Below are 27256 nucleotides of genomic sequence, written 5' to 3' on the forward strand. Positions count from 1 at the left end.
GTGTAATGTTTCCACAGTCAGTGATGGTTTGGGGTGCTATGTCATCTGCTGGTGTTGGTCCACTGTGTTTTCTGAGGTCCAAGGTCAACGCAGCCATCTACCAGGAAGTTTTAGAGCACTTCATGCTTCCTGCTGCTGACCAACTTTATGGAGATGCAGATTTCATTTTCCAACAGGACTTGGCACCTGCACACAGTGCCAAAGCTGCCAGTACCTGGTTTAAGGACCATGGTATCCCTGTTCTTATTGGCCAGCAAACTCGCCTGACCTTAACACTATAGAAAATCTATGGGGTATTGTGAAGAGGAAGATGCGATACGCCAGACCCAACAATGCAGAAGAGCTGAAGGCCACTATCAGAGCAACCTGGGCTCTCATAACACCTGAGCAGTGCCACAGACTGATCGACTCCATGCCACACCGCATTGCTGCAGTAATTCATGCAAAAGGAGCCACAACTAAGTATTGAGTGCTGTACATGCTCATACTTTTCATGTTCATACTTTTCAGTTGGCCGACATTTCTAAAAATCCTGTTTTTGTATTGGTCTTAAGTAATATTCTAATTTTCGGAGATACTGAATTTGGGATTTTCATTAGTTGTCAGTTTTAATCATCACAATTAAATGAAATAAACATTTGAAATATATCAGTCTGTGTGTAACGAATGAATATAATATCCAAGTTTCACTATTTGAATGGAATTACTGAAATAAATCAACTTTTTGATGATATTCTAATTATATGACCAGCACCTGTGTGTGTGTGTGTGTGTGTGTGTGTGTGTGTGTGTGTGTGTGTGTGTGTATATGTGTATATATATAATAATATGCGTGTCTCATATCCCATTAATGATCTCAGATTTTATCTTTTGACCCCCTTCTGGGGCCTTAATTTTGTTTTGTGTTTGATGAGGCTCAAATTCTAATTTGACTTAATATATAGAGTGTAAACCATTATACAGCGTAGGAGTGATATTCAGACATCCATACTGTGCTTGTTTTTCTCCTGAGGGTTGCTGCTATAGCTGATCGGCTGGAGAGGGAGGAGGAGAGAAGCTCTGTTGACACGGTGAAAGGACTGGCTCGACTAGAGGAGCAGGTTGTGACCTATTTATTTTTGAGGGGGGTTATCACTAATGTTGCACCTGTGTCCGTAACATTTCACATTATGCTGCGTGAGCAAAGCACAATATAGAAATGACACACTTCTTGATGCACCCACACGTGTGGCTGTTGAATTTTAATTCCAGATTTTCCCAGTGGAAAATCTGTCATCTTCAACGTTGTATAAGCACTCATCAAAATTATTTGACCCACTTTTATTTTGTCTCATCAGGTCATCCAGTCAGCCAAAGCCCTTCAGTGGATTATAGACAGTCTGAAATCTCAGGGTTTCGCAGCAAAAGAAGCACAATTGCCGAGTCAGCAACTAAATTACTCATTCATTATTATTGTTAATGTACATCATTTTGCAAATAGACTACATGTCAAATCTCCTCTCGTTTGCACTCTTCCCTGCAGCTCTAATTACAACAGACGAGTCCCTCGACACTTTGAGAAATACTTTAGAGAAAGAGGATGGGTGCCATGTGAACGCCCGTCAATTTCACTACCCAAACAGCAAGCTCACACGCTTTCCTGTGCCTGAGGAGAAGGTGCCATGGGAGGTATTTCATATAAATTTCCAACACAAATTCACCAGCTGCTGGTCCTATCACTACAGAAAAAACGATGCTCTGGGTTTATTAGATGGTTTTCATGTTTTCTCTTTTATTTTCAGGTCCGCTTCAGCTCATACATGCCGACATATTACGTCTCTGAAGAAGGTGGAGACCATATGGATGGGTATGTTTTTAAAAGAAGACCACACATAATGTTTGGTTCCTATTAAGTTTGATGTGTGGATATATTTGCAGCTGAGACAAGTTATTATGGGTGTTTTTGTCAAGATAACAACAGATTTTCCTATTAAAAACAAAGAATCAGCAAAGCCATCTCGAATCTGTATTGACTAACCTTTCTGATCTAACCCTGGGTCCACTATGGTCCACTATCTGATTACAAGGCAGCCTTCTTATGTCTTTCTCCTTGCAGATCAGAATCAGAAACCTTACATAATCACAGGTATGATACTGCATAAGATACTCAAGGCATCAAATAGCACTTAAAGTAACCTTACAAGCATGTCTTGATGTCTGATGTGTATCTTGTCTGTCATTAGAAACCCAGGAGGGAGGACGGGCATCACGGGACGTGGTGCACTGAGCCACTTTGGTCCAAATCTGAATGTTGACCTTGTGCTTACACGGTAGGTCATCTCATGTCTCTACGGTTCTTTCAAAAAGGTTGTTTCACCACCACTGGATTGCATGCCGTGATCTGAGACTTTTTAAAAAAATTTTAGCTGGCGAGACAGCGAGAGATCTGTTTTGGAGTACCTGGCGGTTTTGGACGAGAGCCAAGGAAATTTGGCTTTACCTGGCGTGAGTCTCACTGTTTGATCACTTCATGTGCTTTTTCTTTAATTTTTGAGTTGTTCAAAATAAATATACAGTTGTGTTGTGATTTTGAAACCTGCAGGGACCCGCCCATTCTGCTGATCATTTGCCGTTGACTCTTCAGAGAACCCTGGGGAAGAAACTGTTTGAAAAAATAAATGCAAAAGTACCAGAGGGAACAAAGGTAGGTGTGCCTTTGTAGCGTAAAGCTCAAAGGTTCCTGGAGGATCAGTTTGGTTTACAGACAGCGACTGGATGATTAATAAAAGCACAGTAATGAATAAGAAGCAACAGTAAATTCAAAGTAACTTCACTCAAAAACTTTGAGCGGGACACAACCAAGAGCCCTTAATCTGATGACCTGAGAGGCCTTGTAGACCTGTATGGGAATTGGGAGTTTGTAGCCGGGGAACCTACACTCAGTTGCCAGTTTATTAGGCACACCAAGCTAAAACTAATGCAGTATAACACAACAGTCCTGCAATAAATCCTCCCTTCATGAAGATTATGATGTTTATTTTTTGTTGAAACTGTTTCCGAGAGATATTGATTCAACTTTATGGTCGTAGTTGATCTAGTACTGATTTATACAGAGAAAGGTGTTTCTATTAGTTAGCCTAACCTCATAAATATAAATGGGTTGGACAAAGGCAAGAAGACCTCTTCCTAAAGTCTGAGACATGTGATCACCAAAATCTTCTGCCACTTAAATGATGCACTGAGTTGTCAGATATCTGGTGATTCATTAGAACAAGGGAGGAATGTAAAGGGAGTGGGGCCGGCAGATGAACACCAAGTGCAGTGAGTTGCATCCAGGGTTAAGCAAGCAGGTGGGTTTCATAGTGAGACAGTCCAGTGTTTTCCATGAACCACGAGGTGATAGGTTGGGGGGGGGGGGGGGGGGGGGGGGGGGGGGGGGGGGGCAGGTGAGCATGTCTGCTGGTGGAGATTAGAAAGCGATTAGCAAAAGCATGTTTCTAAAAAACTAATACAGTTCAGTCTCTAGACACACAATAGACGACTTAACAATCTGGCAGGGACTTGAAATCAGGCTCTTCCTAAATTATGGCAGGATATGGGTCAGGTGGGTGATTAGGAATGAGCGGCAGGTGTGTCTGGGTGCCAACCCCGGGAGCAGCAGTGTGCCCATAACTCCGCAGCCAGGAGAGAAGGATAGAGAGAGAGAGAGAGAGAGAGAGGGAGAACACAACACAGACAAAACCAAAATGCAGCAAGCATCCGACATTCATACAAAAGTGAAAAATAAAATCATAAACACTTTCACTCACTTATCAGATGTCAAGGCAGGGGGATCATGACATTAGTAGAGGTTCTTATCAGCAAATTAGTTTAGTTTTTCAAGACACACTGACTGCTGTGCAGGATCACACCTGTAATTCACTATTGCTGATTTGATTTGATTACTGTTTAAGAATTAAAGGAGTAATATTTAATGTAAACATGCTTTTCTGACATTGAGGAACTTGCATATTCTGACTTGCGGTTGTTGTGTTACTGTGTTTCAGGTGTTTGAGGGTTATGTAGATGACTGCAGGAACACAGATAATGCCTGGGTGGAAACCACTGTCCTAAACATTCACCTGGACAGAACGAGCAAGGAGATGGTAGAAATCAACAGTATGGTAAGAACATTATTATTTTATTGTTTTTAAATACATACCACATCCAATATTTTTTTTATGTAGTATATATGAAGAACTTGACTGATGGACTATTTGTTAGCTCTGCATATGTGTGATCTTTGGGGAGGAACATTTAATTATCCCCCCTACAGGGAATATATAATTCCTTATTGTTTTTTTGATGATCTCCTTCTTAGGTGGTGAGCAGCCATGGCACTCTACAGTGGCAGGAGGTGAGCGGCAAAACCAGACTTGGCTCAAACCAAAGAGACACTCTGCGGCAGGTTGCTGAGCTGCACAACAGCAAGTTCTGATGTCCACGCTGCTATAGCTGTAAATGTGCCTCGATCCACAGATTTTCTTCTGACTGTTTGTTTGGCCTTTTTTGTTAAGGGTCACGTAGATTCATTTTGCTGCAGTGAAAGCAATTGTGAAAAAAGACACTATAAAGCCATAATGTATGCCTCCTGTGGATTATTTTTCAACAATTTACACAAATGACACAGGACTGTAAACTGAATGTTTAGCCAACACACTGCTGTACACTTAATACATGTGTTAGCATTCATATGTGTTCACTGAGAATAAAAACCTCAGCGGTAGGTAACTAAGTACATTTGCTCAAATACGGTATAATTTTGTAGCTGCACAAATATTGTGCTTTTCACTACATTTGTCTGACAGTATAGTTCATAGTTACCTTTTATATAAAACATACAGATGCAAATCATCATCAGTTACCAATAAAGTTAGTGAAATGTGCCAAAAGTTCACTATGTATGGTATTGATACAAAACATACAAAGGCAAATCATATTACTGTAAATAAAATGATGCACTGTCACAGATGAAAATGTCCAACACTGAATAAAATATCTCAGCTCCACCAACTGCAATAATGTGAGGCATGATAGCCTTTGTAATAATGTAAACATCTGAAAGGGGCTATACTAATGTCAACTTTTATTTTTTAATATATTTTGCTGCTAATACATGTGTACCTTTACTTGAGTAAAAGTTTAAAAGTAGGAATTTCAAGGAAGCACTGCTGCTTTTATTGATTTCTTCTCAATGCCTCTACCACTGACATACTTTATCTGCTTAATTTTCCTGTCAAGGTATTTATGTTGCATTTTATTTCACATGTGACCTTTACATATTCAAGAACTCTTAAGTAATTATTAAAATAGCTCCCACAATTGAATTGTCTTGACTGCTTTTGGTGTTTTCTGCAGAGAGGTTAAACTCGATGTGAACACGCTGGGATTTTTCTCTGCACAGTGAACTCGTGCATATTCCTTTGTTGTCTGTTGTAATCTTCGACACTGTTTTTGTCCACCAGCCAAGCATGCAGCCTTGCAGTAGTTTCGGCGCAGCTTCGGAGGGCGCTCATTGGTTCAGGCAGAGGTGGCCCGACGGTACAGTATCGGTTTCACACCCTCCCCGTTTCGCTGCTTGTTTTTTCTTCAGATAAATGAAGTGTTCCTTCACAAGTAAAATCTGAAATCTGCTTTTACACTGAAAATATGCAAAGCGTTGACTTTAATGCAGTGTAAGTGTAGTATGTGTCCTTGTGAACGTAAGTTCCTATTGACTCTTAAAAGCCGTTTAATTGTAAAGATTCAACTCTGTGTAATCTTTAGACATTCTGCTCTACAGTAAAATATGTTCCAACATCTGCGTCTTTATTATTATAATTTATCCGGTAAATCCCGGTGCAGCCCATCGAAAACATAGAGAGACTATTTTTAACCACAGCGTCAGAGAGGAGAAAAACGAAGAGCTCTCACTCTGCTTATATTTTATGATACCACAAACAGCGCCATAAAGCGAAGCTTCCAATAGAGTCCGCTTCACTGCTGTGAAGTAATTGTGGACGAATTGTATAAGCTACAACAAAAATTGTTTGTTAACATCCAGTTCTGTCAAATTATTATTAATTAAGTTATGTACATCAAATGGACTTCCCAAGATTATTAAGTGAAAAAGCACATGTTGTTTAGCCTAGGTGTAGAGTAACATTTCTGCATATTGTCCCAGAGGCTGCACACTAATAAAAATGATGAAAGTGTAAAAAGCAAGAAGGTGAGACAGATACCAAAGTATTTATTTTATACATCTGACATCAACTCTACCTCAGCTCTATAAAGTATACACTATGTACTTATGTAGCTATATACTACATTATTTTGCTAGTTAATAATGAAGAAATCAATGTATATAACCATTTTTACTATAAAGTTAAAATGACAATATCAAACTGTGCCAGTGGACTCCACTGACAATTTTAAATCAAAGTTCTTCAAAATTGAATTGGACCGGAAGCTGGGCGACTTGTCCTGCTGCTGGATTCATCTTTTAAATAGACGATCTTTAACTACAGGTGTACGAGTGTCCGGAAGTGACGTCGGACGCTCACAAGACCACACCATTGGCTTGGACAGTAAATAGATGGATCGAGGGAGCAGTCGGACATCTCTGAGGGACTCAGCGGAGCAAAGCGGTAATATTCTCAGCTTCTTTTATGACTTCTTTTATGAAAACCCGGCGTTATAGCGAAATTAAAACCTTCACATTTGAATAGTGTGACTAGAAACGATTTGGTTCGCTTGCCGGGTGAAGCTAAATGTGCTGACTGTGGTAGCTGTCAAGTCGAGCTGCGGTCTGTTTGCATTAACACGACGACAGTGGACTGTTACGCCAGCTGTTTACCCTGTTTATGAATGAATTTAGAGCCACACAACAACACCTGCTGCACCCCAGAGATAGACTTTACCACTAGCTGACTAGCTGCTCCTGGTGAGTCAAACAGCAGACATAAAGTGGGATCTTGCGTGTTCAAGTATTAAAATAATACTTTTCTGCCTTCATTATGTAACCAGGTGGACAATCTTGTTGAATACTGAGCTGTTTGGATCCAGGAAAAAAGACCTTGTGTGCTTGAACCAGCAGAAGGAGGAAATTATAGGCTGCAGGAGATGAGGCTAAATTATAGTGGGTGGTGAAGAAATGTTTGTTTTTGAGTAAGATGTTGCTCAGCATGTACTTTTGTGTAGTATTTTAACTACGTGGCTCAAACAAAAGAGTAAAAAAAGATCCTGGTTGGGACAGGTTGGCAGTGATTTTAATATTCTGCTGTCTCCACTCACACTTATTTCTTTTTATTGAGGATATTATGTGGTGTATACATTCAGTTGCCAGGTTGTTAAGTTTAAGTGTTAACATTAAGTGTCTTAAATTAATGCAACAACCCTGCAATAAATGACGTTCAGCTTTGTTTAAATAGTTTTAGTTTAAACTTCATGGTGATTTTCGAGGCTGTAGTTTGTGGTGCTGGATTGCAACATAATCAGAGCTATTTTGGCCACCTGTTTATATCAGTGAGGGGGGACGACATATTAGACACACCTCTCACTATGATGCTATACAATTCAATTGCATTACAAACCAGAAATTCCAGTCTTAAACAATACACCGTTCAAGAAATATAATGCTATCAAACATTTTTAAATGGAGTAATGGTGTTGTAAAGTAATGACATTTCTTTAAAATGTGTAATTACCTTCAAATACACTTTATAACACCTCTGTCGCAGTCTCCTAAACGACCAAAAGGCAGAATTAACACCTGTTATAACCTTCATGAAGGTAGGATTTGTTTTGCAGGACTGTTGTGGGCCTGCATTCGTTTCAGCTAGGTGTACCTAATAAACTGGCGATATGTATCCAAGGTCAGATCATTCTCAGTGTCCCCCATCAGGAGTGGGACCAGCAACACCTCACGTAGCACGCTCTGCTGTGAGCAGTGTAGCAGATCTCAGCGGCCATCTGAATCTCAATCTTGTCCTTTCTGTCAGTCAGCAGTGGAAATGTGTGAGCAGTGTGTGCTGTCCTGGCAGTAGCATCGGGTTCCACCCTCATTGTGCTGAGTGGGACATTTCCAGTAAGTGTGCACGTGTGTCACTAATGGCTTCGTCTCGCTTGTAGCTGCTGCCCGTCTGTGGTGCAGTTACAGGTCACTCGCTGCACTAATCAGTCAAATGCAGTCCCCCGCCAACAGCGCGCTGAAGGCTACACCTCTCAGGTGTTCTTTGTGTTCTTAACTATGGTACAAAGGCACCAAGCACCAGGTTTACAGAAAATGTGAGCAACTGAAGATATGGGCCAGTTTTGCTTTTTTTTTTAAAGCTCTTTAATATATTTTTTATGTTCCAAGAACTCTTTTTATAGGAGAGTGTTGACATTGAACCAACAAAAAGTGAGCAGACTGTTTTTCTTTTCAACAGTATACATTAGCGAAGGCGTGATTCTTCACTTAAGCGGAAACAACAACAACATCCGTTTCATTTCCCGAGACATTACAAAGAGTGTTGCCCTGGACTCCCCAACTGCAATGCAATTTTGATAATTGATTAATCAAGAAAGAATGGCCAATATCTCTGCTTCCAGCTTCTCAAATGTAAAGATTTTGTCCTTGTTATTTTCTATCACTTTCTTCTCTCAGAATCTTTTGATGACTATTTCTTGACTAAATGATTAATCCATGAATAGATAGGGTTGGACGATATGGCCAAAATTTTTATCACGATAAAAGTTTCATATCTTTCGATATTGCTAATTATCACGATAAGTATCAAATCGTTATTTCTTTCGAGTTTAAAGGCTGATTTTTGCTCCTGAGTGAAAGTTAAAGAAACCTGATGGTTAATTGTGGTTTAAACTCTTCTTTATGGTCAACACTTGTGGATCACTTCACAAATCTGAGGCAGAACATTCAAAACAATTATGATAAAATCTTTGTCAACAAATATGTTTAAGTAAAATTAAGTAAAAGTTTTTTTCAGTCCTTTTTCCTCAACAAAATAAACATCTTAATAAAAAATTAATTCGTGTATGATTTAAGTTAATAAAATAAAATGTATTAAATATTTATTGAACATTTCTTATATTTAAAACAAATGCGATTGTTATTGTTTTGTCCACCCCTATGAACAGAAAAAACGACTGACATACGCCGTTACAGTGGGTTTCTTATCACCACAAATATGGGCGGTGTAATTTATTTTAAACCACACCATCCTAGTGCCGGAAATACTCACTTAGCACACCAAATGTGTATTAATCTGCGACTAAAAATAGTCCCAAGCAAATGCACTATTGCTCATGTTTGAGTAATGTCTTATATAAACTACAGTGCCCAGCTGTTTTAGAAAATTACTGAGCCTTTTTTAAGACAAAATCACTCGACTGTCCTTCATCTGAACACTTTGACATCTCTTCCATGTTGGCTTAAATTATTAGCACATTTTTGACCCAAAGATTTACTGCGTGGGCATGAGAGTCCTAGACATGATACTTGATAGTTGTTGAAAGACATACATAGATTAAAGACACACAGTTGGTTTTGTTTTTTTCATGCAATTTGTTTTTGACAAGAAGAAAAATTTAGAATTCCACTTGGCTCGTCCTGTAAGAGGTTCAATGCTTAAATCCCCTCTTCTTGCAGAAGTGGGTCAACCTGCTGATGCTGTTGCATGGCAACATGGTGTTTGTTCAGGTGTCAAGAGTACCTGAACATCTGAGCTATCGAGTGCCACGTCGAGCACAGCGTCAGCGGGGGTGGGGGTCCTGATGCTGGCGTGGAGACGAGAAGCTGCATTTATGTAATTGACATGTGTAGCAACAGCAGAAGCCTTACAGCTGGTCTGATCTCTCTAATCCCTGCCCCGGAGACTCGACTTTTTTGTTTGTTTTTAGGTCACATTTATATGGCGGTGGCTCCAGTCAGTGTCTTGTCCCATCAGCCTTAATGAATAAACTCACATCTGTGTTTCATAAGATGACACAACATTTAACGTCTACATTTTTCATGTGTTCAAAGTGGTGTGCAGAATAACTTACCTGCACGGGTTTGCAGACCTTTAACTACCTGCTTTTGTTTAGTGTGGCAATTGATGATCTGTACATTAAAACAAAACAGCAATGTCTTTTTTATTAAATAGCTGATGACATTGACCATTGTCATAGTGTTTTCCATCAAAGGCAATTTTTAAGGAATCAGACTACAAAATTAGAGTATGTTCAATGATTGAAACAGTTCAATGATTAATCGATTACTTGACTGAGGAAAAAATGAATCGTCAAAACCCCTAAACATTCTCTGGTTCCAGCTTCTCAAATGTGAGAATTTGCTTCTTTTTCTCTGTTTTATTTCAAACCGTTTTGAAAAGTTTGTTGGATGAAATAAATAAGGCACGTGAAGACATCAACCTGGGCTGTGGAATATAGTAATGGGCATTTTGTTTGCTAAATTGTGACATTTTGTAGACTAAATGCTTAATTGAATAATTAAAAACAACTGATAATTGTTGGTTATAGTCCTATGCCCAACACAGCAAATCAGGCTGCAACAAATGGATCATCATTTTTGACAAAAAGCTTTATATTATGATCCTTTTATTGTGTTTCGGTGTGTGTGGTTTACAATAATGAATGCCTTATAGCTGCTAAAAATAGACGTCACATAGCTTTATGTGCTGAATATTCACATCACGTGCAGCGTGGCCATTGAAGGGCAGTTTAGTGGAAAAAAACAAATGTTGCTCCCTTCCTCTTTTCCTTGACCTCTCTCCTCCTCTTACTGTGCGGTGCACACAGGGCTAGCTTGTCACAACGAGAGCCCTCCTGTGGCGCCTCCTCTCTATAATAAGAGTAGGCTGTAGGCTTACCAATTCCAAATAATAGCTGCATAATACCAGGACATCAAACTACTATCATATTCTTTAATTATAATAAAAATATCCTGCTCAGAACTACCGCTTCATAACATCATATTTTGACTTAATCTCAGATGTTTAGCGAAGTTTGCGCTGTTGCAAAGTATTTTACTCTCTTTGCACACACATCACACAGAGCAACATTATTACCTTTACAGCTAAAATACAGATGTGACTGCTTTTAAAGTCGGCCAGAGTCAGTATTCAGAGGTGGGAAATGTAAAGGGCTGCAGCGGCTCACTTCAAAGAAGCTCCATCACAGAGCCGCAGCGCATGCATGACTTTGACAGGCGGAAGGAAAAGTAGTTCCTATCAACCGAGTATAATTAGACCATCCTGGTGACAGTAAGATACTAATAAATAATAAAACACACTCCAAATGACTGACTTTAGATATCGATCCTTTTATATGAGTATCGATCCTAGAGCAGGAAATGTCAGTATCAGAAATATCGATACTTTAGTATCACATCGCATCACTAGTGCGAGCTGACAGGCAGGTTAGCGACTTTATCCTGTCATTTTCTGTCATTACAGAGACATGTGTTGCAGTATGAGAGTCCTACCTGAAGAGAGGCTGTGAAGGGGGACAACCAACCCAGGGCCCCGGCTGGTAGGGGGCCCACTACGTGGACTACAACGTTTAGCTCAGTTGATTGTAGTGGACACGAATTAAAAATATCGGTACGACTACACGCTACGATGGGAGAATTCAGCAGCTCTTATCAAATGAAACAGTCCCTTCACTCCTGGTTTCAATGATAAAACCACCACAAGAATGACAATCACCAACAAACACACTAGATTCTAATGAGACACGTTTTAATAAACATAAATCATAAAGTAACATTTGTATTTCAAACAAATGGCAAACTTATTGGCACATTTTAACAAAACTCCCTTCACCCTTATGCATCATGGGAATTCTGATGGAGTGACTTAGGCTGCGTGTGCGCAGCGGTTAATTTACAGCGTCAACTTCCACTGGAAGCTTCTCAGAAGCATTTCAGCAGCGAAGCGTGTAACCTGCCCCACGTTAATGACTTGTTTTTAATTGTCCTTTTTGTGCTTCTACTACATTCTTCAAAGCTCTATGTGGATCGCTTTCGTTTCTCGTCTTGACGGGTCTAGCAACTACCACAGGGAGCATTTCAGAATAAGAGTGTACCTGCCGGACTTTGCCGACATGTTTAGATTTTATTGATGTCGTGATTAGTGCTTTTTTTTGAGCTTCTACTATGATTAAGTAGGCTACATAGTGTTTCTTTTTTGTCTGATTTACAACTGTGTTTATTGTTGATGTCTGTAACGGGTATTTTATTTTGAAAATTGAACCGAATTTTCTGCCGTTTCTGTGTCTGACTTCCTGCCCGGTTCATCTGCTCTGTGCTGCTTGACGCTGGGACGCTTCCTTGACGCACTCAGTCTATGGACGCACTGCAGTGCTTCTGGTGTGAGCACAAACATTTAGTAGAAAGGCTGCTCTGGCAGCAGTGAAGCAGACTGACTCTGTGGACTTTCGGAGTGAGTCTGGGGTCATGTAAACTTGGTTAATATGACCTTGTAGCAAGTGTTGTTAGGCGATACGAGGGCCTAATCCCAATGTCCCCCCTAAACCCTAAACCCACACAAATTTTACTGACGTCACTCGAAAAGTGATTGAGTGCAAGGGGCTGCAATGGCTCAAAATGCCTTGCCTTATTTTTTAGTCCTGCAGGCTCTTGCCCTACAGAGTGGAGGAGAGGTAGACTAAATGTCAATATATATTTATAATTAATCAATAATACTATTGCTGGTCAAATACATAGACTCAAATAGCATCATCAAGCAAAAACTAAAATAAATAGTGGAATAAACGAAGTGAGTAATAAGGTGATTGCATTCCTCTGACTTCATGTGTTCTATGCACCATCTTAAGTTAAGAAAACAACAATTTAACATAAGGTGTCGATGCTTGTTTACTGTTTTCTTCTTCTCTTATAACGCGGATTTGCCGTGATATTTCTCTCGCTTCCGGGCTTCCCCTGGTAACCCCTGTGTTTCATGTCATACCGCTATGAATTGTGGGCAATTCCCTCAGCCAAAGTCTGCAGAATTGCGGTATTACGAAAAGGGGCTATAAAGGGCTTAAAATGTCCGCGAGAGAGCCCTCACGCACTTGACGGTTTGACAGTGGGACAGCTCTAAGCCCTCACGGACTTCCCGGAAACGCGCCTCAAAGTCTGTGAGTCTTTGAGGGTGGACATTGGGATTGGGCTGAGAACCACATACATTATTTGACAAATTGGGTCGGATTTGATGAACTTAGCGCGAGGATACACATGTGACAACGTCCGGTTTTCAAAATAAGTTGTCTATACAGTATGGAAATAAGATTAATTGGATTATATTCACAGAAAGTACAAAACTTATTACATCATGTGTACATTAAAAGTAAATGGACGTTCTTGGGCCTTGGACCGACCCACCATAGTCTCTCCAAATCCTGTGGGAAACACTGAGTAAAAAGCACATTTTGACTATTTAATTTATGCAATGTTAAAAAAAATAATAAATGGAAAAAGTGTGAATGTACTTGTTCGGTGTTCAGTATTCGGCAAATTATTACATTAAATTCAGTTTCTGCTTCGGCTAATATTTTTCATTTTTGGTGCATCCCTCCCATCTTCTGTTCTGTTGGTTCTCGTGGAGATAGACTTGTCGTTTGCAAGAGGGTTTATTGGACACACTGGCAGACGTTGCGCTGGTCAGCCTGTTTGAGGATTGGGATTCTGTTGAGAAGTGGGTTAAGCCCCACATCTCTTTATATTTGGGCAGGGGCATTACAATTGTGACTGTAAGGGGGTTGATCAGCTCAGCAGCATTGTTGAACCCTAAGTGTGCCTGGGCTTTGCCACTAATATAATGCAGGCTTTACTTCCTGGAGCGGTCTGCGTCTGCTGGTTATATGTTAGTTGACGGGAATATTAAACAGTTTATCTGCAACTTTGAAATTATAAATGTGACCAAACATTCATGATAAACCTTTACAGGGGATTCAACATAAGAAAGTTTGATCACAATGCAGTTAACATGGATGATTATTTTTTATACAACCATTTTTCGCGCGCGTGTGTGTGTGTGTGTGTGTGTGCTCGTGTGCGCGCGCGCTTTGGATCATGTGCCTGTATACATGTACTGTATCCACGCTGCTGCACATGACTTTAAATGTACCTCTCTCTTGTGATGTGTCTGCCAGCTGAGTTTCTATAATTACCACAGCCTGCAGCGCCACATGGGGAGCATATTAACACACACGAGTGGAGAGCAAGAACCAGAGCGAATGCACAAGTCGTACTCTGTGTATGTGTGTGTATGTGTGTAGTTGCTTGAAAATGTGTTTGCAGTATCCCCGACCTCTGATGAATGTATCTGTACAATAATATATTAATAGAAGGCGTGTACTGTACTCATAGAGCATAGTATAATGTCTTCTTATGTGTCCATGAGTAATGGTTGTCTAATGTACCACATGACCTAAACAAACTATCGTCCGAAATATAGCATTGGCAACATAATGTTGATGATCATTTAGTTTAGTTCCAGCAAAGCCTCAGAGCAATGACGAGGTAATACTAGGACACAGAGTGAAACATATAGAACACATGGATCAATGATAAGTTTCTACACATTGGGTGATACATTTAAATTGCATTAATACAATTTATTAAGCAAAATTGTCAACCTCCCTCCAGGTTCGTCCTCTCAAATCTGATCCTCTCTGTTTGTTTTATACACTCTGTGAATTCAATATTTTTGGGCTTTGACAGTTGGTCAAACAAAACGAGTAATTTAAAGATGGGTATTTTCCATATTTTTTTTAACATCTTAAAGTTGATGAATCAGTTACAAATTTGGAATTGAAAACAATAATTGATACGGAAAATAATAGTTGCACATAAACACAACATAAACATTTTTGATGAAGACCCCTTACAGTTTTTATTTTTAAAAAGTGGTGACCAAGATTTGTACCGAGCAGTTGAAATTAAAAAGCTTGTCATTCCTCATTCCTCACTTCCTCACCGATATATCTGATACCAGTATATCTGCAATATGCTATTGGCCACAGACCTCCTGTGAGAGAGGAACATTTTTCCAACATTTTTTATTTCTTATAAGTGGGTTGTTATTGATTTGGTAGTAGTTTGTTTTTAAACTATATGATTGATGATGACCAGTGTGGATTCTGTGATTCTCAAGGGAAAATCTGCTGTGACATAAATACTGCTAGTGACTATGTGAGTGCAAAATGAGAAAAACAGTGATTATTATGACAATCAAGGTTTAAATGTTTCATATAATCAAGCAGCTGTGCTCAGTGCATACTTAATTTACAGTGTGTGCTCTGCCCTGCAGTCTCCTCTTGCCTCTGTACAGCTGTAACCTCACATATTTCTCTAACGTCTGACCCCAGTGAGCGACTGGCAGCAGCACCATACACGCCCAGCTACACGGTTGTCACACAGATCACCACTGCCTGCAACCCGCACTGCAGCCCCAAACTCTCTTGTATCCACCTTCCAGGGATGTGGAAGTATGAGGTGAAGTGTATGTGAACATGACATCCCTGTGCCCATTTCCTCCCACTTCTGTACTTATCTTTGGTGAAATAAACATTTTGTGTTATCTAAGACTGGCTCTGCACGCAATCCCACAAATCACGCTCAGGATTAGCAGGTACATACAGTTGGGAGAGAGGTCTGCACAGCCAGACTTTCCTGTCTGCTGCTCCTCATCTGCTCCTTTCCTCCCGATAAAGAGGGAGCCAGGATAGGTGGATTGTTGTGGTGCGGGCTGAATCCTCCGGGAGTGTTGAACAGTCATTGTTATGTAATTTCCTGTCAGTGCGGATTGGTCAGGCTGTGGGTTGTTGGTGGGCTCGGCACAGTAATCTCACAAACATTATCTGTCTCCCAGAATCAGTGGTTGTTGTGTGCGGGACTCACTCATCCATGCAAGCTTTTGTTAAAAACCAACCAATCAGCCAGGCCGGCCTGTTTCTATCATACATCTTAGGCAAAACAGGTTTGGTCTTACGCATGAGGTCAGCATACTCAGGACCGGTCTATTCTCATCTGACTTTTTCCCTCCAATTACTCATTACTCTATTATTGAATGGCCGACCAGCTGGATATGGGATGCGTGAATTATAGGATTGCAGTTGGTACCAAAAAAGCCTTTGGTTGAAGTGTGACAGTGCTAACTACACACTGTCACATCACATAATCACAAGGATTTTTTATAGCGCTCCTTGGCATCATTCTTCCTTCTATAGAATGCTGGTTTAATAGACTTACGTGTTGGATTCACGTCTCAGACCAGAAGCTTCCTGTTTGTTTACTCGACTATTAGGTGGCAGCCCTGGTAAAAACAAATGTTTAAAGTAAGATTCCGGTCTTCCCTCAATAATGTGCTGTAAGCTGCTGCATTTTTGCAGGGCAGTGTAATACTGTGTTATTTGAAGATACAGTATAGCTAAATGTAATAAGGATATATCTTCATTACCAGCTCACTGCTATATATGTTTGACCGACATGTCCTACTGCATGAAAGTGAACGCAATGAAGCCAATCACAGCGGCTGCTAGGGGCTTTTATTGACAGTTAAATTGCTTTGGACACTACTACCAAGTTTATCGCATTGATTATCTTAGAGGTTTCTGGTTCAGGTTCTCGCTACACTGCAGTCACACAAGGTACACATGCCTAACCTGTACTGAAGTACATCTACTCAAGTACCATACTGCAAAGTGTTTAGAAGTGGGCATTTTACCTACTAGACTTTCTACTATTAGTCCAGTTTTATGACGAAAATATGAGACTTTTGATTTTACTAGATTTTTAAGAAGGCTGTAGTTATTTAGCAAATTCTGTTTTTTCAGTTCATTACTTTAATAAATTTTAATATGTTTATCTACAAACCACTTTTTTTCATGTAAAAAAAGGCACCAAAATTCTCATTTCTCACTTTTGTCTAAGTACAAGTCGTTGTACAAGTACTTTGCCAACATAAAGAGTTTTCTGATCACAGAATAAATACAGGAGAGAACAAATCTGGCCAGTCTTTCATTGCCAATTTATCGGTACTTAGCACAGCATACCAAAATCTGCTAAGGAAAAGTTACAACTGGTAGCTCCTAATATAAAGTGATATCTCCAAAATCTCAGCGTTTCAGAAACTATAAAAAGCAGCCTTATTTTAAGTCAGTAACACATTGAAGATAATTAGATAATACTTCCCCAAATTGGAAATATGAACAAGGTTTTTACAGAATATCAATGTTTTGCTGGTTGGCAAAAAACCCATAAAAGTTTAAACTTAAAGAATTTGCTTTAAAATAAAATTTAACCGAATTTCTTTTATATTTAAAACAAAAACTGTTACATGAAAAAACTGGTCACACAAAAAAAACTAATCCCTGAGTCACTAGTATTGGAGAGGTTTTTGTGGCGAAATTGTTAAATTTTATTGCTTCTTCCACCAGCGCTTTTATTATATAAAAGATTTTTTTATAATATGATGGGACACAGTATGAACATATCGACCTACTGTAGGACTGAGCAGACCACCATGGAAGTAGGGCTGCACGATATTGGAAAAAAACTAACATTGCAATATTTTTCTTTTCTGCGATATATATTGCGATATGAAAAAATACAGGAAGTTTCACCAGATTACTTCAGTTGCTCTATTTGAAAATAATTGAGCATCCTAAAATAATTTATCAACTGATTGAGAATAATATTGGGATTGCTAGGTCACTGTACCAGCAGAGCCTGCTCTTCACTTACTAGTTACAAACTGTGTATCCAAGAACTCTTAAAGTAATGATGTTACATCAGACAAACGTCTCTTGTAGATTAGACATGGAAAATGAGAACTGTCTAAGTTTTCCTTTTCTATCAAGCAGCAAAAAAGTTGAGGTGGTTGAGTTAATTTGACTCGCTTGATATTGCACTGTTCTGCGATGTGACTATTGCGCAAGAGCACATTGCGATGACGATGCTCTGGCGATATATTGTGCAGCCCTACATGGAAGCCTTATTTAATTGTCTGTAATCATAGTTGTGTGTGTGGGCCAGCATGTGTTTACCTGGCTGCTGCATGTGATGGCAGATTGTAAAGGTAAACCACTTTAAGCTGCGATGGTGCTTTTTCTCTTATTAATGCGGGGGACACAGGAGCTGTCGGCGCTGTTGTTCCGCTGCTGGTGAAATAGTAATGAGTGTGTATAACCGAGCTGAGCCAGTGTGGTTTACAGCTCTGTTGCACTTGGAGGCAAAGCACATGGAGGACTGACTGGCTGAAGAGGGAGGCCACCACTGGAATAAGGATATTTGAAAGACTGAAGCTGTGTCACAATTCTTGATCTTCCATACTCACACTTGCTATTTTGAGTGCACAAGTGCGTTCATACTGACAAGTATGGCAAAATACAGTGCACTATTGAGTACCTTGATGGTGTACTTGGTCAAAAAGTTTAAAAAAGAGTGTGGAACGCTGGACACTTGACTACATAGCAGAAGGGGAGGGACCACCAACCTACCAACTTGTGAAAATGGCAGCTGAGAAAGCTGCAGCAGTTGTGTCTGCACACACAAGCAAGTAAAAGTACAGCTATTTTTATTAATTTTTTATTAAACTGAATGGAAGTCAAGTGAGCAAACAAGCTGGCAGGTATTTTGGCGGGGACAAATGAGGTATAATGTTGGCGATATTGGTCCACCCAGTATCAGTTCGTCATTAAAAAGAAGGGGCGCAGTTAGAATTTAACTACCCTGTCGAAATTCACGCACTACGCAAGTACATAGTGTACACTGTTTACTGCATGTAAGTATACTTCGGAAGTATCCAAATTCATACACAGCACAAGACTCTTCTCTTTGGTTTCGAACTGTTTAAAGAAGTGGTCTAGAATATTGTTGACAATCTTAGTCATCTTCTACAAACTTGAGTTAGGACGTCCATATCTGGTTCTAGCTGTGGTTCAGATCTGCACATACAGCCTGTAGATGGGCTTTGAATACCTATATTAAACTTAATTGTTTGGAAAAAACTTAGATCAGCTTATAACTCATAATGTAGAAATATTACGGGAATGATGATGGATTTGACACTGACCTGTAAGACACTGTGTGGATCAGAGCTGAAATGTGATACTCAATGACAGAAAATGAATTAACAATGAATGAATTAAACATTTTTGATAATTTAATTGATAAATCGTTTCAGTCGTTTTTCAAGCAAAAACACCGAAAAGGTATCTGGTTTTAGCGTCATAAATCAGAAGATTGTCTTAGGCCGATTGTTAGTTTGGTTCTATACTCTTTGTAGCAGAGCTGCAAAGAATTAATCAGTTAATTGAGCAGTTGTCAACGATTAAAATAATCACTACTATTTTGATAATTAATTAATTTGTCCAGATTCTTAAATTTATGTATTTTTTGATTGTTTACTACTCTATGACAGTAAACAACTAAATATATTTGGGTTGTGGACAAAATGTGACATTTGAGGATGCTTGCTTCATATTTTTCACAATTTTCTGACATTTTATATACCAAACAACTAATCAATGAAAATAATCATCAGTTGCAGCCCTAATTTTTAGTAAGAATATAATCACAGCATAGTGTTTGCAGGTTACACGTACGCCTGTGAGAAAGACTTATGTTATTTAGCAATGATCATTAAAGACTTTATACACCTCTGTGACATTTACCTACACTCTGCAAATGAACAATCCGTTTTAAAAAAGCAACAGCAACACCACAAGTAGTCAGGTAGGTGTCTTGTTCATGTAATTCCAGCACAAGTAAATGTGGCAGATGGTTGGCTCAGCAGAGGTGTGTTGGGAGCACCTGAGAGGCCGTCAGTTTTTAGTTTTCACATGACCACCAAATAACTGTTGTGCGATTTCAGCATATCATTCCTCAGCAGATATGCTGAAAGCCAGTTTCTAGCTGAAGAAGCGGTAATCAAAGTGGAAAATGAGCGAGCTCAGGTTTCAGCTCCCCTGCTTGTCGCCCTCCGAAGTAATTTGAAACTTGTAATTAAAGTTAAATGAATTAAAATCTTTTGTAGCAAAACTGAAGGATGGAGGAAATCCAATGCGAAGATGACATCAAATGTTAAAATAAAAGCCTTTCTCTTGTACAGATATGGCTCACTATAACGTCTGTGAAAATAAGCTGTTTCTATGTTGGCTTATGATACATTATTTGTTAGATAAATAAATAAATAAATATCTTCATAAATCAGCACTGATTTGATGAGTCAATTGCAATACTGCAAATTAAAACACTACAACAAATTGATAAATATATAATCTAATATCCCTGTGAATATTAGAACAGAGAGGATTTGGGGCACATAAAGATGTCCTGATTTTGTGATGAGACAGGAAACCATTTGTTTAAAATAGAATATATCTTTATTGTCCTTCAGGGGTTGAAAATTGTTTGGTCATGTAGAGGGAAGATTCTGACATTTTGCCTTATTTGGGTCTTTTTTATGTGCTATTCATGCACAAGCACAGAAAAGTCTCATCAAGCTGAAAGCAGACGCGTTAAAGACGTCTTCATAATATGTCCTGTGCTTTTATGTTTTTTCAAAATTTGTGTGTGGGGCTGTGGTGGAAGTGGTTTTACATCTGGCTGTGGTTCATGAAGTCCCTTTAGACTGCATCATCACGACTTTAAAAGTCTTTCATTTCTATTTAAGAATACTTAGCCGGGGCGTGTCTCTAGCTTGTTTTCATAATACAATGTGGCTTTGCTTGTTTCCACATGAGCACACTGGCTTGTGATCTGCTGACCTTTGGAATTTCAGCTATAGAGCAGAGCTAGATGTTCTCGCTAAGCAAACAGGTCAGGTATTTGAAATCCATGCTCTTGGATGGATATTGCTCTCTCTTTGTCAATGTTTAACTGGAGCTTTATATTTGGGAATACCCCTGCTGTGTTTTTGTGTGTGCAGTGTACACGTTTACAGGAGTGTGTATTCAGCAACATGGCAAGAATAGCAATTCCGGTTTACACCCACTCTTGTTCTCTTCAGGGCCAGAAGAATGCTTGACATTGTGTTCATTTTGGACTTTGCATCACAAAGGTGCCGTTTTAACAGATCCCACCAATCTGCGAACACACTCTCCATTCCCTAATGTCAGTCCCATTAGAGCCAGCATCCTCGGCCATCTGCGCCGTGACTCATTTGACTGTCATGTCACCCCATTTACAGGCCGTGTTTGGAAGCCTCCCCCTCAGCCTCGCCCCAGGATACCAGACCTCCTCCTCTGGCAGTGTCCCCTGCCGGGGTGCGGCTTAAGGATGGAGACTGGACAATGCTGCTCCAATGTCCCAAACCCCGCCTCCCCCACCCGTGATCATCTTCCCCAGAGATTTACTGCAAAGAGAGGATGGGGGGGAGCATCTGTTCCCCGAGCCTTTTTCTTTCACCCACAGGCCTTCCCTCTCAATCAGTGTCTTTTGATATACACCCTCTAGTCGCAGTCAGTCACAGTCTCTGCCATTACTACTCTCAAACACACATACACTATATACAGACCGCCACTACCTCTGAGTTGCACCCCATTTTTGCTCCAGCTCTTTGATTATCTGGTGACTCAGCAGTCAAATAAACCCTGAAAATGGCAATACCATTCTATTCGCTCCAATATGTGCATTATGGACTCAATGCATCATCTTTATCTGTCTGTACAAAGATTAACATGTCACTCGCCCATATGAACCTTTATCCCTGCTCTGTGTGTGCAGGTAAGAAGCAAGACAGAGCCAAACCAGAGCCCAGATCACACTCAGCAAACCTGTGAGATGCTCAGGAACCACCTGATGGGTCAATACTTGTATATGTATGCGTGCATGCATACAGAAGCATCCACACAAATGTGCTGAAGCGTTGAGATGGCTGAAGGAAGTGGTTTTAATTCAGCACATTCAGGAGGAGTGTGAGAGATTGTGAAAGATATTAAATGACCTTTTGGTGAGAATAAAGAACGGTTCTTCTGACATTCCAGCTCTGACCTTTTGATTTTTCTCCAACTGCTGTAGCTGTCAGCCCTGAAGCTTGTACGTTCTTATTCCTCCTGAGTATGGACTAAGGTGGTTTGATTTGGGATTTGAGAAATTTGGCAAATTGGTTCAGCGGATATTGGTATACAATATTGGTATGTGTAAACATGGAGAACACATCAAATGAGGTATTCATGTTCTGCAGAAACATTGAATACTTAAACCTGTAGTGCAGAACGTTTGTCTTCTCCTTCTGACAGTGAGAGTTATTACACAAAACTGTTGACGCAGGCCTATGATGTATAGGCTCTGCCATACTGAGTTGCTGCTTTCACTATAGTCGCTCCCCCCTTCAGCTCTGAAAAACCAATCATTGCTGGTCGGCATAAAACACATCACTGCCTGTGTGCTAGCACGGGAATGTCTCCACAGACACTGATTTAAAAACTCTGGTATACTGCAAATTCAGTGAACTCGTTTGGTAAGGGCTTGAATGTAACGGACGTTCATTTATATAACATTCTCTCTAGCTTTAGGTCTGCAGTAGAATATTAATTAGCTTACCAAGAGAAAGCACAGCTGTGCAGAACATTTGTATCCTGTGGTGAAAATGTAGGTTAATCATAGTAACTTGATGGCTACATTTACATATCTTGAGTTTATTTGACTACAGGAGCAGCTCTGAGCTGTCTGTGTGAGAAGTTGGATGTTACTTCAGATAAACGCAAGATTTTAAATAATAATTTATATGAAAAATTATTTTTGCAAAGAAGGTCTTGGGTTACATCATTTTTGTAGTTTAAGTTGAAATTTGTGGCTTTATTAATAGGTAATAAATCATTTTAGATAGATCAGTTTCAGGCCTATGTCATAAATGACCATTTATTTGCGTGTCATCTTAGAGGAGGATCCAGAGGACCTAGAACCTAGGAAGTTATTCTGATGAATGGCTTATAACTAATTTATAAAGCATCATTAAATATATTGACCATTAACATAGACATTTTTTACAACGTGTAAACCCTTTCATAAAGAGTTCCTCATTGTTGTACCTGTAGTTCTTTAACAAATTGGAAAAAATAGAAACAGTTGAGAAATCTGTTTTACCAGATTTGACAGTTATAAAAGATTTACTTTGTGGCTTTTGTATTTAGAGCTGAAACGATTAGTTGTGTATTCGATTGGTTGGTCAATGGCCAAATTATCTGCAACAACCCATTAATTGGTTATATCATTTATTTTAAGCAAAAAATAACCACAATTCTGTGGTTCCAGGCTCTCAGTTGTGAGGAGTTTATCTCTTTCTCTATTATAGATGATAGTAAACTGAATATCTTTTTTGGACTGTTGGTTGGAGAAAACAAGAGATGTCATCATTGCATGCCTTTTTCATGCTATTTTCTGATATTACATAGAATGATTTATTGATTGATCACATAAAATATCAGCACACAGTAATTGTATCGATGGCTAGACACACACAAAATGTTTTGTCACAAGTTGATATCCCACGCATACAGGATACAGTGTGTCGTCACGTGTGATGTTGATACAATTGGCATGGAGGAACTGATTTAGTACAAAAGGATTTTCTCTCGTGCAGCATCAGTCTGCCCTACTTACAGAGACGCCGCCGCAGCCTAACCTGCTGTTCCCAGCTGGTGCTGCTTTGAAATACAGCCCCACCTCCTCCTCTTTTCCTCTCCTCTCCTCTTCATCTCCCTTTGCCCCTCCTCTCTCAGTCTGTGCAGAAGGCTCCACCCCTCCTGCACCCCCCAACCCCCTCCCTCCTCTGCTCGTTGAGCCGCGTCTTCTCTGCGTCAGACAGCTCCATTCATGAAAAGTGTGACGTGAGCAGGTTTTCAGCGACCCGGTGACGCTGCCGGCCACCCACTCACAGCCCAGGTGCTGCGGGAGTTAGAGGAATGCCTGTCATTCTCCAGCCTCTGTCTCTTTCTTTTTCCCTGTTTTTCTTTGCCGTTTTTCTACATTGTGACAGTCAGTTCAGTCCTTCTCCCCCGACTTTTATTTTCCTCCATCCCTGCCTCAGAGATGAAGGTGGACCATGAATCTGAGCTCTGTCTGCTGTGAGTAATCTGCTGATGCTGTGTCTTTGCTGTACATCTGAGTGGACGCTGTGTAATGTGGAGGTACTATCCACTGCTTGTATATTTGGTGTTTTTTCTTTGATTGTTCATGACATGTATTTCTGCAAGGATACGTTCCAAGTGTGTGTGTGTGTGTGTGTCTGTTTGTGTGTGTGTGTGTGTGTGTGTGTGTGTGTGTGTGTGTGTGTGTGTGTGTCTGTTTGTGTGTGTGCTGATTGGATGTGGATCAGCTGTCTGTGTTTGTTCAGTAGCGGTGCTGCAGGAGTGTGTTGTGCGGCCGTGCGTCGGTGCGTGCAGCAGCTATTTTAGGCTCGGCGGTGATGCTGCTGCTGTTTTTTTGATGCAGTACTTCTCTGTACCCTCTGAAGGACAGGTTGAGATGTAGGTAAAGGTATAGACCAACAGAAGCACCTCCTGATGTAGCAGCCAAATGAAACTCGGAGGCATTATCAACGCTGGTGACATGGCAGACTTTTCTGGGACACACGTGTATTGCGCACAGCCCAAGTTATTTCAGTACATGCACATTCACTTTCCTTTTCCACTGCTTCATTTTGTCTCTGTTAACTCTGCCTCTCTGTTTGTCCATATTTCCTTGCCTGCCTCACCACTTTTACTCTCCCCCACTTTGCATCTTCCTCCATCTCTTTATTCTGTCGGCTTGGCAGCAGGAAAGCTGTGTGTGTGCCCACCTCTGTCCTCTGCTACTAAGCATGTTTATGTAACAGCACTGGATGAGTAGCCGGCAGCCGGGCTTTAGAGGAGAGGAGGAGGGACGGAGGAGGGCAGAGCTCCTTCCATCCATTCTCCACTAGTAATAATGGCTGCATATTCATATCCATGAGGAATTTGCCATTTGAATTGTTTTTCCCAGTGTCTGACTTCAGCTCCTTTGGGTAGAGCCTTTAATATGAAAACACAGATGATGTGCATGTTTTTTTTGTAGAAGCACTAATGTGTATTGATTTCCTGGCTTTCTGCTGTGGCAGAGTCTGTCTTTAGGCAGAAGAAAGAACATGTAGTACAACACCTACTTCCCCTTGTTAAACTCAAATGCCTCCACCCCCCCTCCTATTCTTTTTTGCGTGGTAGCTTTTTGTATTTTCATATAGCTGCCATTAAAAATGGTGTCAGTCGCAGCCAGTCTCCTGCAATATGCGCGTTTGTCTGTCGTGTCACTTTTTGTTTGTCTGCCTCTCTCCTTGGCCCTTGTTGTTGGCGGGCCAGGCAGGCCGTCCCTATTAAAAGAGCACAAGGGGGATTGTTGTGGCAGCAGCTGCTCTGGTGTGCAGTGTTGAGTGTGTGTTTGTGTGTGTGTGTGTGTGTGCGCGCTGCCGTCTCCTGGCCGTGCAGGGCAGACAGGCCCAGTTCACATGGAGCCGGCTCCTCTTGTGTCCTTTGTTGTCGCTTCTGGGAGTCTTTCCCATTGGAGCTTGGTCGGTACAGTATCATGCCGCAAGCATCAGCAGCAGCAAGCAGAAAAGCAGTTTCTCTTTCTCTCTTTTGTCTCTCTCATTCATTTTTCTTTGCTCTCATTCTTTTCTCTTTCCAGCCCCGAAAATGTTCCTCCCTATCTCCCTCATTCATAACCCTCCATGTCCTTTTCTGTCTCCCTAATATGCTTTTGTTCCCCTACTTTTCTCTGAGCCATTCTTTCCCTCCACTGTCTCCTTGGCCCCACCGTCCCTTTTCTGTCTCTTTGCATTCATCATCTATCCGGATGGATCTGGTTAGTATTCATATATAGAGCTCTGTAAAGCTTTATCATTAAGCATCACCGGGAACTAAGAATCTGCTTGACCGAAGGAAGCCCGATGTACAAGCCCTGTGAGCTTTTCAGAGCAGAGCATGCATGATAGTTGCAGATTTTTTAGGCCGTGTGCCCTGGTTGCAGTGTTGGCTGCAGCCTCACCGAGAGGCACAGAGACGGAGGCTGGGGGAAGAGTGTGTGACGTGTCGATGGCGCACACTCTTTTCTTCAGTTATTTATTTTCTCCAATTCTGGCTGGTACCGGCTGAGGCTATTTGAGGCACAAGTTATGTGTGTGTGTTTGGGGTGCTAATGATTCACAGCCATGTTAACCCCGTATCTGACTTTTAAAGTATTCTTCTAGAATGTGTTGGTCAGCAGGATTCTGCAGGTATGAATTTGGTTTGACAAACTAGGAAACCACACAGTCAGACGTTTTGGACTTTAGGAGAAGAAGCCGAGCTGTATCTGTTTTGTTTTACACGTTACTCGTTCATCCTCCTATCAGTCAACTCTCTCTGGCAGTTTCATTCATCCACCTGACCGCTCTCAGCCTTCACAACAAACCAGGCGTATTACAAATGATCCCACCTGGCACTTTCCCTGTAGCTTCAGCAGGAGCGGCTTTGACCTTGTTCCCGTTTGCCCCAGCAACACCAGCTAAGCCCAGAGCGGGCGGGCAGGCAGGTAAGCGGTCAGAGATTATTGTTCTGTGGCCTGCTTTCCCCTCGAGCCAACACCAGGTATTTAAGTCAGCCCAGGTGAGTCACCACAGGGAATCAGAAAATGAAGAAAGAGGGATTATAGGGAAATGTCAGCCGTGTGATGACAGATGCCTGAATGCTATGCCAGAATTTGTTTATTTTTCCCTCCACCGCTGTGCCTGCACCAGCAGATTATTACTTTCACCCACCTACCGCAGGCTGTCCAATCCCCTCTGGCAGGACTCATGGCCATGGTAGCAAGGGGAAAGCTGATTTAGACTGCGGCCCACATCCCGACAATCAAATCAGTACTGGGCGGCTCTATTTCCTATTTCCTGCGGTTTCTGTGTTTGATGCAAAATATGTTATAATTTTGTCTGCGTCACTGACAAGAAAGAAATCTTTGAGCAGGATTTTTCCAGATTTCTATCTAAACCATAACCCTCTTTTATTAGGTTTTTTAGATATCTGTTTTGCTCGATGGCATTAGGCAGACAATGCAAAATAATTGGCAAAATTTGATAGCATGTATGTGTGTTATACTGCTGACAAGACTTGAACCCAGGTGCTTATGTCGCTGAGCTACAAGGCAACAGCAGATTTCTGTTTTATAACATTGTTGAGTCACATGACAAACACCAGACATGAAAGTCCATAGTCTGCATTGAAGTACTATAAGCACAGATACCATAGTTCAGCTGTTCAA

The 27256-nt window shown here is 40.6% G+C and overlaps 2 protein-coding genes across 8 annotated transcripts in view; both read left to right on the forward strand.

The window, feature by feature from the left end:
• The window catches only part of trpm2 (transient receptor potential cation channel, subfamily M, member 2), a 19849-nt gene extending 14504 nt beyond the window's left edge, over positions 1–5345 (forward strand). For all 3 annotated transcript variants that reach the window (XM_046054595.1, XM_046054596.1, XM_046054597.1), the window contains 10 exons: positions 1013–1100; positions 1338–1422; positions 1523–1668; positions 1782–1846; positions 2096–2125; positions 2223–2309; positions 2406–2484; positions 2582–2683; positions 4026–4142; positions 4340–5345. In XM_046054595.1, coding sequence (XP_045910551.1) covers positions 1013–1100; positions 1338–1422; positions 1523–1668; positions 1782–1846; positions 2096–2125; positions 2223–2309; positions 2406–2484; positions 2582–2683; positions 4026–4142; positions 4340–4456 — 916 coding nt within the window. In that variant the 3' untranslated portion in view covers positions 4457–5345. The remainder of the gene's footprint in view (positions 1–1012; positions 1101–1337; positions 1423–1522; positions 1669–1781; positions 1847–2095; positions 2126–2222; positions 2310–2405; positions 2485–2581; positions 2684–4025; positions 4143–4339) is intronic.
• Positions 5346–6572: 1227 nt separating this feature from the next.
• Positions 6573–27256, forward strand: part of si:ch211-45c16.2 (mitogen-activated protein kinase kinase kinase 13) — a 40528-nt gene continuing 19844 nt past the window's right edge. The window contains exons 1-3 of one of the 5 annotated variants that reach the window (XM_046054600.1): positions 6573–6644; positions 11454–11529; positions 21734–21959. The gene's annotated coding sequence lies outside the window, so the exon portion shown is untranslated. Of the gene's footprint in view, positions 6645–11453; positions 11601–12834; positions 13141–21087; positions 21469–21733; positions 21960–27256 lie in introns of those variants that run through there. The other 4 variants (XM_046054602.1, XM_046054598.1, XM_046054599.1 and 1 more) reach the window with 4 other exon arrangements.

This window comes from Micropterus dolomieu, linkage group LG07 (assembly GCF_021292245.1).
Source record: "Micropterus dolomieu isolate WLL.071019.BEF.003 ecotype Adirondacks linkage group LG07, ASM2129224v1, whole genome shotgun sequence".
In the NCBI taxonomy this organism is placed as follows: Eukaryota; Metazoa; Chordata; class Actinopteri; order Centrarchiformes; family Centrarchidae; genus Micropterus; species Micropterus dolomieu.